Source organism: Cetorhinus maximus, chromosome 6 (genome assembly GCF_964194155.1).
Source record: "Cetorhinus maximus chromosome 6, sCetMax3.hap1.1, whole genome shotgun sequence".
Taxonomy (NCBI): Eukaryota; Metazoa; Chordata; class Chondrichthyes; order Lamniformes; family Cetorhinidae; genus Cetorhinus; species Cetorhinus maximus.
This window is the reverse complement of record NC_135884.1, coordinates 23,872,985-23,893,066: the sequence shown is the minus strand read 5'-3', so window position 1 is coordinate 23,893,066 and position 20,082 is coordinate 23,872,985. Positions and strand designations below refer to the sequence as shown.

The 20,082-nt window shown below is 41.0% G+C and overlaps 1 protein-coding gene across 5 annotated transcripts in view; it reads right to left on the bottom strand.

Moving 5' to 3' along the window:
- Window positions 1-807: 807 nt before the first annotated feature.
- Window positions 808-20,082, bottom strand: part of atg7 (ATG7 autophagy related 7 homolog (S. cerevisiae)) — a 135,163-nt gene continuing 115,888 nt past the window's right edge. For 4 of the 5 annotated variants that reach the window (XR_013576817.1, XM_078543418.1, XM_078543420.1 and 1 more), the window contains one exon: window positions 808-1,607. Coding sequence is in view for 3 of the 5 variants with exons in the window: in XM_078543418.1 (XP_078399544.1) it covers window positions 1,575-1,607 (33 nt within the window). In the remaining 2 variants the exon portion in view is untranslated. The remainder of the gene's footprint in view (window positions 1,608-20,082) is intronic. The other variant, XM_078543419.1, reaches the window with a different exon arrangement.

The following is a 20,082-nucleotide window of genomic DNA, read 5'->3' as shown; positions in this document are numbered from 1 at the left end:
GGAACAGTGGTTACGATCTGAAATTATTGAACTTGATGTTGAGTTCGGAAGGTTCTAAAGTGCCTAATCAAACGATGAGGTGCTGTTCCTCGAACCACAGCTGAGCTTCATTACAACAGTGTCACTGGCTATTCTATTTCCAGTTTTCCAGTAACTTGTATCTAAATATAGAATAAATAATTAAATGCTTCTACTCATCTATTATCCTCTAGCACTCAGTGGAATAGGCTATTGAAAATGTATCAATCATTGTCATTTGACCGAGGGAATGGTATGTTTACAGTTTACACACTATTCTTAATAGACTTGTCTACTATGTAGAGGTAAAAAATAATCAAGTAATTTCAACAACATTGTTGATGATTGATTAGAATAATAAATATTGACACCACCACCAATGGCCTTGGCTGGACACAGTTACTTGGCCTGATGAGCAGTTTGGCTCAATGGCAGTAGTTGAAACACCTTCTCAAGCCATTTCATCAATCTTGACATTTCAGCTATATATGCGAATTCAGCTTCCTTACCACTGCTGGCACATTGTAAACTAATGTACCCAATATTATCAAGTAAAACAAAAATCTATTTGCTAGATCCTCTTGAAGCCAATGAATTGGTCAAAGAGCAATCAGGGCAATTCCAGTAACAACTATATCCAAACAGCCACATACCAAACCAACATGGAAAGTGACCACATGGCACTAGCATCCGACTTTCATTTTACACAAACGAAATCTAAACAACAGTTATTGATACATGTACCACAGATTCACTTTTTATTCTTGCGAAATTAAATGTTGAGGCAAGTTTAATAGCGTGAACATTAATATGTCATTTTTAATTTGTGTAAAAGACAGCAAGTGTTGCATGCAGATTACACCAGTATGTACACAATACAGCTGCTTCAGGCATAAAGAATTGTAAGACAGGAAACAGACTTCAATTCAGTACAAAAAAACATTTAAATGGAAGCGAAGTCAGTAGTTCAAACGATAAACTTTATATTTAATTAAAATTCATGACCATGTAAACTATTGGTTTGCATCGAACCTGATTAAAACAAAACACTTTTGCTTTGGGAACAAATTGAGTCAAAATTGATTGGAGATACTGGAACTGTATAAGTTTTTTTTTAAAGAGCTAAAACAACTTCAACAAAGAGTTCATGTTTGAGCTGTGTGGGTTAAATGAAATATCCTCAGCCATGCTGTCTGTAAATAAACAAACAGAACTCAAATATATATAGCATTCAGTTCAGAAAGCTTAGGATTATTGCAATGATCGCTGATATTTTGATGATAATCTCCAGAGTTGTGATCTGGATGAAAGAGCCATGCCATTTGCACGTTTACAATTCCAAAAATGCATTAGGATATATTTATTTCTTAAAGACAAAATGCTTCTTAAATAAGCTGAATACTATAATGAAAATCACAAAGAATCCTTGACCTACACCAGGATGACTGTTAATGCACTTCAGGATTATAAAACGTGCTGGAAGGAGCTCTTGGATTAGTTCTTCAATTCACCAACGAGTATCAAACATCTTCCTTTTGGGTTACAAAGACTGTTTTTCAGAAGCTTTCATCATCACTCATATCCCATATCTGAAAATAGAAAATGGAAATTTACCTCAAGTGTTAAGGAAAAAAGTAATTATTCAGCCTTTGTATTGAGATCCAAAGCTAAGAACAACTGAAAGAGGCCCATCCAGTACATCCTTCCATAGAAATCCATAGTACCCCTATCCCAGTATTTCTCTTGAATAACACCTACCAGGAATTTGTATTTTACTGGCTTGTCTTGTCTTAAGGTTTAACTCGAACTCGCTCTCCAGAATAATCTTCTCCAGTCAACTTACAGTCCACTTCTCCAGTCCCTGCATACCTTGCATTCATTTCTCTTCATGACTGAAGACTCAGCATTTTTGCTAATCTTTTCTCACACTTTAGTCCTTTGACGCTAGGGATTAGCTTTTCAACCTTTTTTGCATCACTTCAAGGCTCTGGATATTTTTCTTATGGCCAGTGAGCAGAACTACATGGCAAAGAATGCTGGAATAACTCAGCAGGTCTGACAGCATCTGTGCAGAGAAAGACAGAGCTAACGTTGAGTCCCTATGACTCTTCTTCAGAACTAAAGGGAAGTAGAAATGTGGTGAAATATATATTGTTTAAGGGAGATGGAGCAGGTGAAGCTGGATAAAAGGATAGCGATAGGTGGAGGCAAAGAAGAGATTGCAAAAGATGTCATTAACAAAAGGTAAAAGGGTTGTTAATAGTGGTGGTACTGGCTAAAGGAAGTGCTAATGGTGACATTAAGTGTTTTTCCAGCATCTTCTGTTTTTGTTTCAGATTTCCAACATCTGCAGTATTTTGCCTTTATCTTAGAACTAAAAGGCACTTGAGGCACAAGCTGATCAGAGCATTGTTTGGCTTCAGCAATAACTGCCTCAGAGCTTACCCTATTATTTAGCAATGCAACCCAACATTATGCTTCTTTCGGATTGCTAACATGCAATGGTCAGACACTTGTGTCACTGTTCTTGCAACGTGCAATAATTTACATTTCTCTGTATTGAATTTAAATCTACTATAGTTCTGTTCATTTGCAAATTCATCCAGGTCCTTGTGTGGTTCCTTGGCTTTCATGAAAATTCTCCCTCTGTTTAGTCTCATTTCCAAATTTAACTAACGTGCTTTGTCTCTCTAGTTCAAGGTCTCTAGCTCTTAGTACCAAATGAGAAACATTTTTCCCTTGTTTATTGCTTTGGCTTTGTAACTGAATTAAGAAAGAGTATTTTATAGCACTTATAAATTGGCACAAAGTCAACATTTTTTTTTTGCAAAAAATATCAATTGAATACAAATAACAGGACACAAATGTATTCATCCCTTACCCTGAAAGAGTTGAGACAGATTGAAATGACATCTGTGAGCAGATCAGTCAAATAATGTTCAAACCAAGAAACAAATTAGCTTATAATTCAGGATGAACAAATTATTTAGTTTGCTTTCTGTCAAGAGTCAAAAATAGTGAAGAAATCTACAGCAGTTTTCAAATAGAGTAATATAAATGAGCATCATTCCAACCCAAACAAAGAAGAAAAGTTCAAATAAGGGATTAATGTAAGGCATGTTTTGCCTTTCGAAAAAGAGGAAAATGCTGATGAAGACAGAATGTTCGAATATGGTGCATCCATATGGCGAGCTGATGTCATCACCTAACTATGTGAACGTTCAATTTGTACTTCATGGAATCACAGAATTGTTACAACATGGAAGGCGGCCATTCAAGCCCATCGTGCCTGCACCGGTTCTCCAAATGAGCAATTCATTTAGTGCCATTCTCCCACCATCTCTCTGTAACCCTGCAAATTCTTCCTTTCAGGTATCAGTCTAATTCACTTTTGGATACTTCAATTGAACTTGCCTCCACCTCATCGTTGGGCAGTGCATTCTAGATTTCAACTGCTCGCTACGTGAAAGTTTTTTCATATTTCGCTTTTGCTTCTTTTGCCAATTACTTTAAATTTGTGCCCTCTCGTTCTCGATCCTTTCACAAGTGGGAACAGTTTCTCCCTATCTACTCTGTTCAGACCCCTCACAATTTTGAATACCTCTAATAATTCTGCTTTCAGTCTTCTTTTCTCCAAGGAAAACAGTCCCAACTTCTCCAATCTATCTTCATAACTGAAGTACTTCATTCCTGGAGCCATTCTCGTGAGTCTTTTCCGCACTCTCCCCAATGTCTTCACGTCCTCCCTAAAATATGGCACCCAGAATCTGGTGCAATACTCCGGCTGAGGCCAAACTAGTATCTTGTGCAAGTTCAACATAACCTCCTTGCTCTTGCATTCTATGACCCTATTAATGAAGCCTTTGACACTTTATTAAGTATGTTCCTAACCTGTCCTGCCACCTTCAATGACTTAGGCACATATACATCCAGGACCCACCTCTCCTGCATGCACCTTAGAGTTGTACCCTTTATTTTATATTGTCTCTGTGCATTCTTCCTGCCAAAATGAATCATATTGCATCAAATTTCATCTGGCACATCTCCCCCCATTCCATCAACCTGTTTATGTCCTTTCGAAGTTCTATTCTCCTCACAGTACACTATTCTCCTCACAGTTTACAATCCTTCCAAGTTTCATATCAATTCGCAAATTTGGCCCTATACAGCAAGGTCTAGGTCATTAATATACCTCAGGAAAAGCAAGGGTCCCAACACTGACCCCTGGGAAACTTCACTACAAACCTTCCTCAGCTGGAAGAACATGCATCACCTACTGCTGTTTCCTGTTACTTAGCCAATTTCCTATACATATTGTTGCTGTCCCTTTTATTCCACGACCTATAACCTTGCTCACAAGTCTGTTGTGCAGCACTGTATCAAATTCCTTTTGGAAGTCCATGTACGCCACATTAACAGCATTGCCCTCATTAATCCTCTCTGTAACCTCTTCAAAAAACTCCAGCAAGTTAGTTAAACATGATTTTCCCTAAGAAATCCATGCTGGCTTTCCTTAATTAACCTGCATTTGTCCATGTAACTATTAATTTTGTCCCGAATTATTGTTTCTACAAGTTTCCCCACCAGTTGAAGAACAATTGGACGGATTCAACCAAAAAATAGCAGCAGTGATTAACTAATGCTTCATAATGATTTGGTAGATTTTGATAAATATGGGTAAATATGATTTTAAAACTGCCTTCAGGAAGGTCCAACGTATAAAAGTCTCTTTGTCTCATGTCAGTGGTCTGGCCATCACACAACGTTGACCAGATCCATCTAAACTTTTAATGAGTCAGCTAGTCTTCTTTGTTGCTGCCACAGTCTGCAGTCAGAAACTAAAAGGGCCATTTATACTGCAGGCCAGGTTGTGGGAGAGAAGACCAAAAACAACACTCTTGAATTTCTCTTGAAGGTGCATCACAAGCCTCTTTTTGAGCGAGCGGCAAAGTGCATTCTGAGGGGAGATTCATGCGGAGAGCAGCTGGAGCCAAATGGCCATCATATATGTACAACAAAATTGTACTGTGACATCATCTACAGGCTGGGGTGCACACATGATGACTTCACGATTTAATATCATGATGGAGAAGTGCCTGTAAAGATCAGCAGCAGCTGCTATAACCCAAGAAAAACAGCCCTCTTGCTTAAATTAGTTCCGTTGCTAATTGGCTGCCAGCTTTAGAAGGACAGGCTATAGTAGCCATGGGTCCCAAGAATAAATTAAAAGTTACTACATAATTTGCTTGCAGGGTCGGCAATCTTTCAAATGCTAATGCATCCAAAGGATATCTTCTTCATTTGTGGACTGGTTTTATTATTGTTTTCCAAGCATGTGTATTCAGTAACACATTTCTTGTCACTTCTGTGAGTTATCTTACAGTAAAGAAATCCAATATCATGAGCTTACAAGTAAACTTTTGGTGGCATGTTATTTTCCATATTTCAAGGTAGATAGGGAAACATGGTGCATCCCACAATGATCATCAGTGTGACATAACTTGGCTAAGGTCTAGTCCACACATCATCCTGACTTGGAACTATATCGCCATTCCTTCACTGTCACCGAGTCAAAATTTTGGAACTCCCTCCCTAATAGCACTGCGGGTGTACCTATACCACATGGACTGCAGTGGTTCAAGACGGTGGCTCACTACCACTTTCACAAGGACAAATAAGGATGGGTAATAAAAATGCTGGCCTAGCCAACGACGTCAATGTCCGTGACAGTATAAAAAAACAAGTTCATAGGGAAATGGTGGTGCCATGGTAATGTCACTGGACTAGTAACCCAGAGACCCAGGCTAATACTCTGGGGACATGGGTTCAAATCCCACCACAGCAGCTGTGGAATTTGAATTCAGTTAATAAATCTGGAATATAACGCTAGTCTCAGTGATGGTGACCATGAAACTATTATCGATTGCCATAAAAACCCACCTGATTCACTAATTCCCTTTAGGGAAGGAAATGTGCCACCCTTACCTGGGCAAGGCTTCATGTGACTCCATATCTACAGAAATGTGACTGACTCTTAACTGCCCTCTGAAATAGCCTAGCAAGCCACTTGGTTCAAAGGCAATTAGGGATGGGTAACAAATGCTGGACTTGCCAATGCCGCCCAGGTTAAGTTCATAGGAGAAAGGGCCTGAAACAGGAGTTGTGTGTTAGGAGAAAGCCTGAATCATAACACTTAATTTTACGTGCACATGTAGCTTGCACTGGTGGGATTAACAAAAGCAGCAAAAGTTAATTCCTTTGAACCAACATCAATCCAACTTTTTTGCTCAGGGTGCAGTGTTGGTAGTGGAGAAAGAACATTTTGGACTTTAAAATCATTAGCAGACTTAAGGAAGTGTAGTCTGCAGGCTGTGTACAGTTGCTGGCTGTGTACTGGTGCATGGCTGTCAGTAACATTACTCAAAATATTCTCAGTTGTTACAGAAACCAAAGTGACCGCAAGATAACAAAGAGCCTTTAAAATCTGAAGTTATCGAGAACCTGTTCAACAGTGTTTCTCTATTTTTAAAGTGTCATTTCTATGATACTTATGAAACGAACTAACCATTTCCAATAAAACAATGGCCATGTATTTGGTATCGAGCAAACAGCAGTTATTACCAAAGGTATAAAACATTCTGTGGTTATTCCAGACAAGCCTTTTAAGCAACATCAATAATCTATGGTTATTTTACATTTTAAGACCTGCAAATGTTTTAAAATGAGCCTGGCAGCAAGCTCTTTAGAAGATAAACAGTTGTTGGATGAAGGGTAGAGCAAGGCTCAACAGACGCAGGTGGCATCAAAGCAGCCTAGACTTAAGGAAAATAATTAACTCCTTTGTTTGAGAACGCACCTGGGGACACACACTTTGTTTTGCTGCAGGTAATGACAGGCGAGAGTTCAATGAGATTTGTAATTCAGGAACATTGCTGCTGATAATGAAGACATGACCCGTACACACACAAATCGGAATAGCAACACACAGCTGCCATTAGCTTTGAAGATACTAAGACTTTGTTTTGATATGTTGTTATTCCAGATGAAATATCTAGTGATCTCAAGAAAAAAAAAATGCTGGTAGTTTCGGAACCAAAATTTAACTTATTTTGATCTACACATGTTACTGATCTTTCCGCTGGATTTCATAAGACAATGATTGTCATTTCATGGCAAGCAGATGCACAGAAACAATAGAGCTTTTGGTTGTATGATTGAAGCTGAAGCTCTCTCAGTGTATCCCAAATAAAGTCAAGGGCTTTGATGAGATGGAAGACTTAGAACAATAGGAGCCACTTGCATGTATATTGCACTTTAGTGTAGAAAAATGCACCAAGGTATGAACAAAATGACCACTGAACCAAAGGAGAAGAGATTAAGGGAGGTGATCAAAAGGTTGAAGTAGCGACTGAGGTGATTTTTGCAATAACAAGGATATGGGTTAAAAAATGAACTCGGGGTGCAATAGGGTGTTGAGGTTGCGAACAATCCACTTCATCCTGGGACTATTGCCAGAAAGACTGATGGAGTTGGTGGTAAGGGTCGAAGGCAACAGCTTCTCTCTTCCCAATGTTTAGTTCAAAGAAATTATTGTTCATAAAACTGGACGTTAGACAAACAATCTAAAAGCACAGGAGGCAGTGAAAAGGGTCGAGAGGTGGTGGAGAAATAAATTTGGGAGTCATCAGCATGTGTGTGAAAGCTGACCCCATGACTTTGGATAATATTGCCAAGGTCTATGGCTGTAAATAAGAAAGAGGAGTGAGGTCAAGAGCGGATTCTTTGGAGGACTCTGGAGGTAAGTATGCGAGTGTGAGAAGAGGTGCCATTGCTCAAAATTCATTGGTTATGCCTGAGTAAATAAGAGTGAAATCAAACAAGGACAGTCTCATGGAACTAGAAAATGGATAAGTGGCATTGGGAAAGATGGTGGAGTTGATGTGTTGAAAGATACAGAGCAGTCAAAGAGGAGGAAGGATAATGCATCAAGATCACAGTTACAGGGAATGTCATTAATTGACTTTGGTTAGGACTATTTTAATGCCGTTTGAGAAGCAGGAGTTTGATTTGATTTATTCAACAGGGAATTGCAAGAGAGGTGGACATGGATTTGGAAGGCAACATACTCATGGATCATGGAGGAAAGGGAGGTTGGAGATGGTGCTGTAGTTAATGGCAAGTAGGGCCAAGGGTAGGTTGTTTTGAGGATGGTAGTTCTGAAAGGTAGAGGGGCAATCCTGAGGAGAGGAAATCATTTACAATACTAGCTAAAATTGGGGCCAATACTGGAAGCTGGATGGCTGGAAGGTTAATAGAAATTGGGTCGAAGTAGCAGGAGGTAGGTGTCATAATGAGAAGCTTGAGAAAGCAGAGAGAAGATAGAAGGAAAATGTAGAATGAGACAAGGGTTCCGTGTTAGGTGGGGACTGGACTTGGGAAGGGTGTGGTTTGATTTAGTGGCCAATCTCAAACAACAAATAGATGATGAATGGATGGTCGCTCTGTTGCGGACAAAAATCAAAAAGTAAAGTGGTTCAAAACAGATAAATTTATAGCGTTAGACAGCACTTGTTGCACAGGACGAGGTAAGAGAGGCACTGAATCAGTATTAAGGAGTCAATGGATATTGGAGGGTTAGTATTTGATCAGAACAACTGGCCAGCTAAAATGCTGATAGTTAATTATGCTCAAAGCTGTAGGGATTTTGGATAAACTTGAGGAATAGATAAGAAATTGGCTGAAGGGTAGGAATCAATGAGCTAAATTAGAGTTGGCAGAAGTGATGTGAGGAACCTTAGGGGTTGTTGCAACCACTTGTGTCTAATTTGCATAAATGATATGGATTGAAAAATTCAGAAGCCCAAGGCAAAGTGGTTCACTTTACAGATGACAGCAACTTGGGAGGGTAAGTGGAATCAAAGAGGCAGTTCAGAAACTGCAGAATGGGTTGGGAAAAATATATAAGTGGATAGACTAACGGCAAATGAAATTTTACATAGTGTGTAAAGTACTGCACATACAAAGAAATAGTAGACAAGACACATATGCTGATCATTGACCCAATCAATGTAGAGCAGCAATCAACAAAGTTAATGGAACTACATGGTTATTATCAGAGAAGATAGTGATCAAACTTTTATGGTGTTCTGGTCAAACTGTACCTCGAATACTGCATCCAGTTTTGATTGCCAAGAAACAAGGGAAATATTCAAGCTCCTGGAGGCAGTGCAAAGAGGAACCAAGAGGCTGATCTCTAATATCAGGTGCTTTGGGTTATGAGTAATGACTCAAGAAATTTGGCAAGTTTCAGCCTAGTAAGGAGCCATCTGAGAGGTATTTATGATTGTTAAGAGGATAGAAAGAATAAACCCAGAATATTACTTTTAATTAATTTGTAGGTAGAACAAGTGGACACACATTCAAACTGGTAAAAATGCTTTTAGGGCTGATGTCTGAAAATTCTTCACCAGAGTGACTAGCAATAGAATTCCAGATAAAATAGTGATGACTGAACCCTTGGAATTATAGGGGAATGAATGGATAAATTAAGATGGCCTGAATGTTCTTCCTCATCTCTGATTATCCTGGTAAACTGGTGAAAAACCTGAGGCATTATATGCACCCTTTATAGGCTGCACAACCTCATGATTGACCACTCCGGACATATTTATGATAATTCCAACATGCTCCCCAACTGAAGAACAAAGAAAACAAAGACAACATGACATATTGGAAGATAAATAGTTAGCACGATTGGAGTGCTTGCCAATGAAATCTGATACGCTTGTGTAGGATAGAAAATAGCAACAGATTAAAGCAGCCATTTGAAACAGCGTTTCATGAAAAAAATGGATGTTTAATTTCTGCACAAATCCAAGGTCTGGATTACAGAGACTATTCAAATAATTTTGAAACCTGTTATTTTCATTGAAATCAAAATACCCAATACAATCAGTGCATAGCTATTTCATTTCCATTTATTGAACTAAGTTCATAGCCAGATTCTTCACATTTCCAAATCAGATTTGGGACTGAGGTCAGATGCATGATGTCTGCAACACTGGCTTGGGACAACTTGCCCATTGATCTTTTCTACCTCTTCAGGTAGAAGGACTCATCTTCACTCAACACCAAGCTCAGAGACCCAGTCCAATACAGAAGTCATTATGTACAGAGCAGGAAGCATGGAGTCCCCATCAACCCATAAAGTATAAGGTCAACCAACTTACTATACTTTATGTTTTAAAAGGCTTTTTTCTCTCATATGCAATTCCTCTTTTGTGTTTAAGTAAAATGAAGAAAATAGCATACTATATGGCTGGAATGAGATGCCCTGCATTTCTCCCTCCCTGCTAATGCTGTTTGGCTCAGCAAAGGACATTGAAGGTTAAAAATGTAAATATTCAGTGCAACAGTACAAATAATTGTAAGTGATAAAATAATTACAAAGCCCCTGCATAAGAGAGAGAACAATCTCACCATTTGGAAGATGGAAAAGATGCTTCTATTGTTACTGGTTGCATGTTTCTATTTGTTTGTCCTATAATTAGAAAATCCTGAGATACATGTGTTTTAAGAGCAGGGTTTTCTGTACAACTATGTCTATAAATTGGGATTACTGAGGGCTGTTTGGACTTGCCTCAGTAGGATTACAGTGTTTATAAATCTGTGTTGGATGATCTTCAATGTAACCATTATGTAGACCTTCTGAAAATACATAATAATGCCTTCTGAAAATAAGTAATAATGCAATATGGCTCTCTGATTATAGGCCACTTTTATGTTTTGGAATAATGCGATATTTAAGTGCAAGGAAAGGTAGGTGTTATGCATCTCAGTTGCCATAAAGTATTAAAATTTAACAATAGGATCTGACCCTTTGATGCTAAGAATGTGGATCATAAAATGATCTCATAGGGGTGAAGTTGATCTTGGAAGGTAGCACAAAACAGGCAATAGTAAATTGGCAACCAGTTTTTCACTTCAACAGAACCATAACTGGGTGTAGTCTAAAATGTATTGCCGATTCACTATTGTCTCTATTCTGTCACTGGTAAGGCTGAATTTCCCCAGCCCTGTGTCTTTTCTCAACTGCTGTCTCAAAACCTTCAGCTACGCAGACTTAGTTTTGCTATTTTTACATTAAGTCACTAACTATGTGCACACGTGTGTGTGTGTGTGTGTGGGCATGTGCTCACCTGACTTTTGTCCATTACAATTTCTAGGCCATTAGATTGCAACAATGACTGGGAATCCTAGCTAAACTCCCCTCCCTATTCAAGGGCAATAAAGTTGACTGCAACACCTTTACCTGATTTCAGCTGAATCAATAGTTTATGATTCCGTGAACTCAGTGCTGCCTGGGGCTCAAAGCTGGGCTTCTGGTACATATGGCTTAGCAATAAAATAGATGGTACCTTTGTTTACTGAGCCATAAAGAAACATTTTATTTCATTTTTATTTGTATGTTTAACAGTACGCTCACTTTAGCTGAAAGGCCTGCTATGTAGCTAAGAATCTTGGTACTTATGGTCTCCATAGCCAGTGCTGTTTAGCTGCTCTGATTTTTTGAGAGCATCTGAAAACAAAATGTGAATTAGCATCGAGAAGGAAGGTAAGTATCAAGGAATTTAGTTCTGCTTGGTGGCGAGTTCTGTAATCCCACTGGCATGTCTAAAATATTGATAGCCATTATAGCAGATGGATTCAACTTCAAATCTTCCCACAGTTTCATTGCTCTCTATCACTTTCCTCCTTGCTTCCATGACTTCTTCCAGTGTCCTGTCCTTGTATATATTCTCCACTCCTCCACAACATTCAATTATTGATGTCTCACACCCTCCAGCCCAACATTATTGGCTGCTCCTATAACCACTACGGAACATGTCCCCTAGGACTTCCTAGTTCAATCTCCCCTCCCTGCCCTTCAATAGCCTCTTGATAATCCTACCTTTCAACCACACTTTTACTCTTCCCTTCCTCCCTTCTGTTTGACATTCCCATACTAGTCAACATCCTATAATATTCTCCAAGTTGTCTCTTTGTACATAACGAGTGCTATATAAACATGAGTGGTTGGTTGTGGGCTGTTAGCTTTTCAGGTCTAGAGACTAAGCTAGGCTATATAACCAAGGAATAAAGCTAATTATCTGCCACCCAAGTGAACATGAGAGAAACATATTTCTACTGGAACTACTTATATTAGACTTCAATGTCAAAGAGAACCAGGACTTTTGTTTCTAAGCCGAGTGCCTGAAAAGGAGAGAAACCCATCTTATATTGTAGTCTCAAAGCCTGGCAATTGAGGAATGTACACATTTATCTGTTATAGAGTACACGCCCTCCCTGCAGGGGCCTATTCTACTCACCCAAGTCTAGGGAACTCAGGCACATGTTGGTAGAGCTAAAGTTTAGGGACTACCAGTGTGCAAATGCAGGCTGTTGGAGTTTAACAAGATAAAGCCATGCAGCTTAACAATACAGAATACTGGTAAGCTTTCTGTTGCTTGTCCAACTAGGATCACCCATTCTCTGGGCCTTTGATTTGCAGAGTTATCTGGAACACAATAGGAAGCCTACCAACCCTCTTTAGCAACCACAACCTGTCCAGGTTCCAATAGAGAGCGAATGTGGATGGTTAATCATCAGTAATGGCATACGGACTCAGGCTATAGAGCCTGCCACTGTAGGTTGATCCTGAACTTCGATTGTCAGATGTGCCATCTTGTAGTCACCTCAGCCCCAAAGATACCCTCTTTTACTCTCCAACCCTGCTCCCGTCCCCCCAGGAATAAGCACTGATTGGTCACTGAATTACTTTTGAGAGCAGGTTCTTGACATTTCTAGATGGGCAACAGGTTTTTTTTTCCTTTATTCTTTCATGAGATGTGGGTGTCACTGGCAAGGCCAGCATTTGTTACCCACCCTTAATTACCCTCAATTTGAATGGTTTGCTAGGCCATTTCAGATGGCAGTTAAAAAGTCAACCACATTGCTGGTGTGGAGTCACATGTAGGCCAGACCAGGTAAGGATGGCAGATTTCCTTCCCTAAAGGACATTAGGTTACAGAAGCTCCTCACAAGTGACATAACTCACCATATGATCTACCAAAGCAAAATGAATTGTAAAAAATAGCAGAATGAAATCATGACATTGTCACAATAGTTCCAACCACAATATGAACACACATTATACTTTCATTTTTCTGTTTCTATTTCAGATTTCCAGCATCCTCAGTATTTTGTCTTTTTACTTCCTGATTTGCTGTGAGAATTTTTCAATCTGATTGGCTGCTCAACTTGTTTGATGACTTCACGGTTTCTGGATGCCAGAAGTGCCCTTTGGTTGGCGCCAGAATGAAGCTGATGTTGTAATAGAGTAATTCAACACCACAGAGCTCACTAGGTCTTTGTGGGCAGCTTTCTTTTGAGGTCACTGTCCCTTTACCACTGACTACAAAATCCTGACCAATAATATCACATTGGTTTTCATTCTATTCATTCTGAGGCATGTAATCCAGAACAAAAAGCATCTTGTTGTTATGCTATCCCGAGTTCCTCAGGGTAGTGTCCTCGACCCAACCATCTTCAGCTGCTTCATCAATGACCTTCCTTCCTTCATATGGGGGTCAGAAGTGGGGATGTTCACACAATGTTCAGCACCATTCATGACTCCTCAGATACTGAAGCAGTCCATGTCCAAATGCAGCAAGAACTGGACAATATCCAGGATTGGGCTGACAAGTGGCAAGTAACATTCATGCACACAAAGTGCCAGGCAATGACCATCTCCAATAAGAGAGAATCTAACCATCACCCCATGATATTCAATGGCATTATCATCGCTGAAATCCCCAACTATCAGCATTCTGGGGGTTACCATTGACCAGAAATTGAACTGGACTAGCCATATAAATACTGTGGCTACAAGAGCAGGTCAGAGACTAGGAATCCTGCGGTGAGTAACTCACCTTCTGACTCCCCAAAGCCTGCCCACCATCAACAAGGCACAAGTCAGGAGTGTAATGGAATACTCTCCACTTGCCTGGATGAATGCAGCTCCAATAACACTCAAGAAACTTGACATAATCCAGGACTTGACTGGCACCCCATCCACAATTATTCACTCCCTCCACCACCGACGCACAGTAGCAGCAGTGTGCACCGTCTACAAGATGCACTGCAGGAACTCACCAAACCTCCTTAGTCAGCACCTTCCAAACCCACGGCCACTACCACTTAGAAGGACAAGGGCAGCAGATACATGGGAATGCCACCACCTGGAAGTTCTCCTCCAAGCCACTCACTATCCTGACTTGGGACTATATTGCTGTTGCTTTACTGTACCTGGGTCAAAATCCTGGAATTCCCTCCCTAACAGCACTGTGGGTGTTCCTACGCCACAGGGACTGCAGCAGTTCAAGAAGGCAGCTCACCATCATCTTGTCTAGGGCAATTAAGGATGGGCAATAAATGCTGACCTAGCCAGTGACGCCCACATCCCATGAACGAATGAAAGAAATCTAGAGCTTGATAGAAATCAGAAGCAAGGACTATTTTATTTGTTCAAGCATGCAAATGGTTAATACTTCATTCTGGAACTGAACTTCAGCCAATTTTAGAACCATTCGTTTCTTTTCTAAGCACGCATATTAGGTGAAAATGCTGCACCTTCTAGAGGATTGGTTCAATGTCCATGCACACGCTCTTTAAATGGGGTGACAAGTTACTAGTGCAAACATTTGTAAACTTTCCTGCCTCCAGTCCCAGGCTAACTGAAGCCAAGCAGGACTACCAAGCCATGCAATTTTATTTTTACAAGCATGTATATTACCAACTACTCTATTTCAATTTGTGTTGAAGGGAAATTCAATTGTTTTTACTCACATGTCCTTCGGTACCATTCAGTTCAACTATTTATTCTGTTAACTTAGATGAACTGAGCAAACTCATTAAAATTAACATGAACACATCCAGTCGTGGCAGGCAGGAGGAAGGGGAGAGGGCAGTGTTTCTCCTTCGAAAATAAAACGGTCTAAACTAACTCCTAACATTAAGAGGTGCCACCACCTGACCTACTGTATCTTGGTGAGCCTGTTCTGGGAATTCACGGATTAGAAGCTATTGCAATGTCTTAGCATTTCAGAAACAATTCTTCACTGTTTAGTCTCATCCAATTCCAGTCCTGATAGCTCAAATAAGGAATTGTGAAAACTCAGTTAATGTATCGCAATCCTCCATTAATAAGGTAACAAAACCATTCCACAACTATTTAAGATAAAAGCAAAATACTGCAGATGCTGGAAGTCTGAAATAAAAACAAAAAATGCTGGAAAAACTCAGCAGGTCTGACAGCATCTGTGGAGCGAGAAACAGAGTTAACGTTTCGAGTCTATATGAGTCTGCTCTGAAGAAGGTCACATGGGCTCGAAGTGTTAACTTTGTTTTTCTCTCTCCACAGATGCTGTCAGGCCTGCTGAGTTTTTCCAGCATTTTCTGTTTTTCGTTCCACAACTATTTAAACTGCGTGGGGTTTAAAAACTTGTCACAGTTAATTTTTACTGACCATGCAAATAATTCACGGGTAGAATTTTCCCCCTGTTGGGGGGGTTGTGCGGGGGGCAGGTGTGGACCTAATCGGCACCCCCGATTGGGTCCGCACCGCCATTTTACATGGGTGGGCCAATTAAGGCCCGCCCAATGTGACGTGCACCCGGAAGTGCTGTGCACTCCCTGTGCAGGCGGTGGGCTTCCCTGAGTCGGGAATGTCACTGGCGAAAGAGCGCAGAAATCTTCCTGAGGCACAGAGGTGCCTCAGGGAGATAAGTTTTAAGTTTTAAAAGGTTAATAAAGTGGAGAAATAATTTTTATGACACGTCCTCTTCCGTGAAACTGCCACAAGCTGGGACATGTGCATTAATTTTAATAAAAATTGTGTGAAAATTTAAAATCATTCATGAAACCTCATCCTGCCCGTGGATGAGGTTCCATGAAAAATGCAAAGGCCGCCTGGGCTCTTTGAGGTTGCTCTTAAGGTTGAACGGGCAGCTCAGGTAATTGCTTAATTGCCTTTTTAAATGGCCTTAACAGGCCTTTGACAATTTGGCGGGCACACAGCCGATTCGGCTGCTCTCCCGCCGAACTGAAAATCTAAATGATGCGCGGTGACATTGGGACCCATGCCTGACATCACCCCACATCATTTTACACCTCGGCGAGCGGGCCCCACCCCTGCTTGCCGAGCTGAAGATTCAGGCCCATGTAGCAGTAACCGATCATGATGATAGGATCTGAAGCATTTCTTGTCAAATCAATTGTATTACACTAGATGATACAGGCAAAACATTTCCATGCCCCTATCATTACATCCTTAAAATAATTTACATAACATTTTCTTTTAGTTGGAGCATGGTATCATTTGACTAGTTTATAAGACAGCACATAGCATACTGAATAAGCTTCCACCATTACAACGGCCACAACATCAATTTAGGCCTGCTTTACAATCATCAGTTTCTTCTGCAGCAATGTGTTTTTTAAACAAATTTATCCTTCCCCTTCTTAAGAAACTGGTCCTTGGTGCATTGTAATTTCAGATCAAGCTCGAGCATCTTGCCCAGGTGACCATAGGCAGGTTAAAAATCAAAAATAGCCCTTACCTGAATATCTGCATGTGTTCACTTTCCCTGCAGTCAGTCAGTGACCAGATGCAGAAAACCTGGCTATTTTCCTTGCCTTTAGCTCAAGGGCGCTAAAGTCAATTGAAATGCCCTGCATGCACTACTGGTCCAGCTCAGCGCAACCACCTCAGGCACAAGACAGTAGATGTAATATTTTAAAATTGAGGTCAGTACGTCAATGAAAAAAAGTCACTGATCATTTCAGGAGGATGACAATGAGAGCAGATACATCTCTCTACACCGGTTGCTTTGGGTTGACGTGTAAAGGGCAAACTTCATCAACCTACATTTAAATTGTACGCAGTAATGCTGTTCCTTTGAAATGCGCTGATAATTGCCCAGGTATATTGTGCATCCTTCCCCAGCCCCCGCCATGTAGTATAGTAGGTACCGACATTGTATTCCATGAAATGCATTTTATACAAAAATAAGACTAACCATGAGCTCCCCCAGCTTCAAAAATATTTTAAGTCGTAGCAGCTTTCTGCTCAACATTTGCCCTTTGGGCATTGTCATCTGCTGGATGGTTTCCCAAAAGGCACAAACCTTCATTAAACACTGTATGGGAACTGACTGCAAGGATTTCAATCAAATGAGTGTTTTTGGACCCAAGCCAAGAGGAAATAAATTCTTCACCTGTCGCTGCAAATTGAAAGATTGCATTGTTCCCACTAGTAAATAGGTGTAATAAACTTTAACAATTAAACAGAATGATTATTCAAATATTGCAACTTCAGAGCTCTGTGAAAGTGTTTTGAATATATAGCAGGTCTGCCAGCATTTGGTATAGTGGGCCAAATAGTTTTGCCATGAAATATTAAAAAGGGCAGTGATATACCTGAAACACTATTATACTATGATAGTGGGAAAAAGGAAAAACAAATGTAATTCACATGGCAACAGACTTTAGAAATTGCCTCAATGCTGCACTGGTGACGTAATGACTGTTTGCCTTTTATATTGGTCTTGCAATCTTTTCTCTACTTTATCTCATGTTCATCAACTTAGCACCAATGTCTTTGTGTAAGAAAACCTCGGTGCAAAGATTGCTAATTTCACCTTTATTTGGTTGCACCAGCTAAAAGTTAAAATATTGTACATACGAATGTTTGTATAATTGAATGTTTCGATTATTCCTTACTTACCCACCTCCCCTTCTTTTTAAACTTCCCTAAACCTCAAGCATAAGCAAAACCAGTAACCTATGCCATGGCCCATGTCAAAAATAAATTTACGCCAATTACAGAGTCCACCCAATTCATCTGAGAACATCAGTGGTTCGCTGGGCTTATTCTCCCACCTGGTAGGTTATTAGGGGTAGGTCAAAGGTTATTGGGGATTGATGGAATGTGGAGTTGAGGTCACAATCAGATCAGCTATGATCTCACTGAATGACGCAGCAGGATTAAGGGGCCGAATAGCCTGCTCCTGTTCCTAATTCGAAGTATGTTCATGTGTATGTATGATAGCGCCTGGCTACAACACTCCATTGCACCCCCACCAGATTAAGATGAGTTTGGTTTGAAAATGTTAGTATTAAACCCATGTTATGACACAATGGGCCGTAACTTCTTCGGATTGACAGTCAGCTTCGGATTGCCACTCAGTGCCCACTTACCTACGCCAAATTCCTTCCGTGCCTGTCTCGCCCGACTTTCCAACTCAGGCTGGGTGAGATCCAGGCAGCGCAGCTGTCTCTGAAGTCTGGTGTCGAAGTCCAGCACCGTCGAATTGAAGAAGGACACGCTCTCTTTTTTGACAGCACTATCTGCTGTAAAGCAGGTAAGTTTAAAGGTCCCATTGAAATCGATAGGCCAGGGAGAAGGTAAGTGCCTAAAGTAAATGAAAATGGTTTGGGGAGTGTGGGGTGTTTGGAGGTTGGGTGGGGGTCGAACATCGGGGCTGGTGTTGGACATCAGGGGTGGGGCTGGGGCTGGGGCTGGGGTGGATCGGACATCAGGAGGGGGGTGGAGTGGGCCGGACATTCCGGGGGTTTGGGGTTGGAAATTTGGGGAGCTGGAATTTTGGGGTGTGGAGGTTGGACATGTGGGGGTTGGGGGCTCAGGTGGGGTAAGAGTCAGGCCTGAAGGGGGTGGGGGGTGGTGGTGGCTTATTGAGTGAGGAATTCCGTGCGGGTGGGGAGGATACCATGTGGAAGGGTGGTTAGTCAAGGGTGGGCGAGTCCAGTTGAGGGGTGGGTGGGGGGGGTGTGGAATCGGTCTGGGCCATTACAATAGTTACCCAGCAGTTAGAAGAGGTTTTAATTCTTCTATCCTTTTCTGGGTAACTATTGCTATAACCCTGAGGGAACCCTCCAAAGTTTGCGATTTAAACCGCATTTTCGGATGGTTCCCAGTACAGGGCAATTGTCCAGAGGAAGTGTGCACTTCTGGACAATTGCCGTGCAAACCTTTACCTGGGAACTTCCCAGGGGGATTCTCCAGCGCATCTTTGGGGTAACCCCCAAATTCGACCTGTGGGACATCGGAGGTTACGGCCCAATATTTTTGTGATAAGCCACTGTAGTGAGCCAGACTGGCCTAAATTTTTTCGGTTAGAGATCTTTTTTTATTAAATCAATGCAATGAGGAATATTCCTGTTTCACAGCCTGACATTTTGAACTTGTGCCATTTAGGGCACCATCAAAAAAACAGACTTACATTTATACCGCACCTTTCACAATCTCAGGACATAGCAAAACACTTTGCAATGACTACATTAGAAGTGTAGTCACTATTACAATGTAGAAAATGTGGCCGCCAATTAGCACATAGCAAGCTCCCACAATGAGACAATGGCATAAATGAGCAAATCATGTGTTAGGTCATCATCCGGGGATTAACATTGTCCATGACATTGGAAAAACTCCACTGTTCTTTGTGGCATATTGTCATGGGATCTTTTCTGTCCACCTGAGGGGCCAGACAGGGCCATGGCTTAACATCTCATTTGAAAGACAATGCCTCTGACAGTGTAGCATTCCATTAGTACTACACTGGATTGTCAGCCTAGATTAGGTATTCAAATCTTTGCAGTGGAACTTGATCCAACAACTTTCTGCCTTCAGAATGCTATCACTGAGCCATGGTAACTGTGTGCTACAGCTCAGAACACAGATACCTGGGCTAGCATTCCCTACAGTATTTTATTTTCTTAATTCGTTCTTGGGATGTGAGCATCACCGGCTAGACCAGCATTTAATGCCCGTCCCTGATTGCCCTTGAGGATGCGGTGGAGAGTCACCTTCTTGCATTGCTGCAGTCCATGTGGTGTAGGTACGCCCACAGTGCTGTTAGGAAGGGAGTTCCAGGATTTTGACACAGTGACAGAGAGGGAACGGTGATATAATTCCAAGCTAGGATGGTGTGCAGTGGTAGTGTTCCA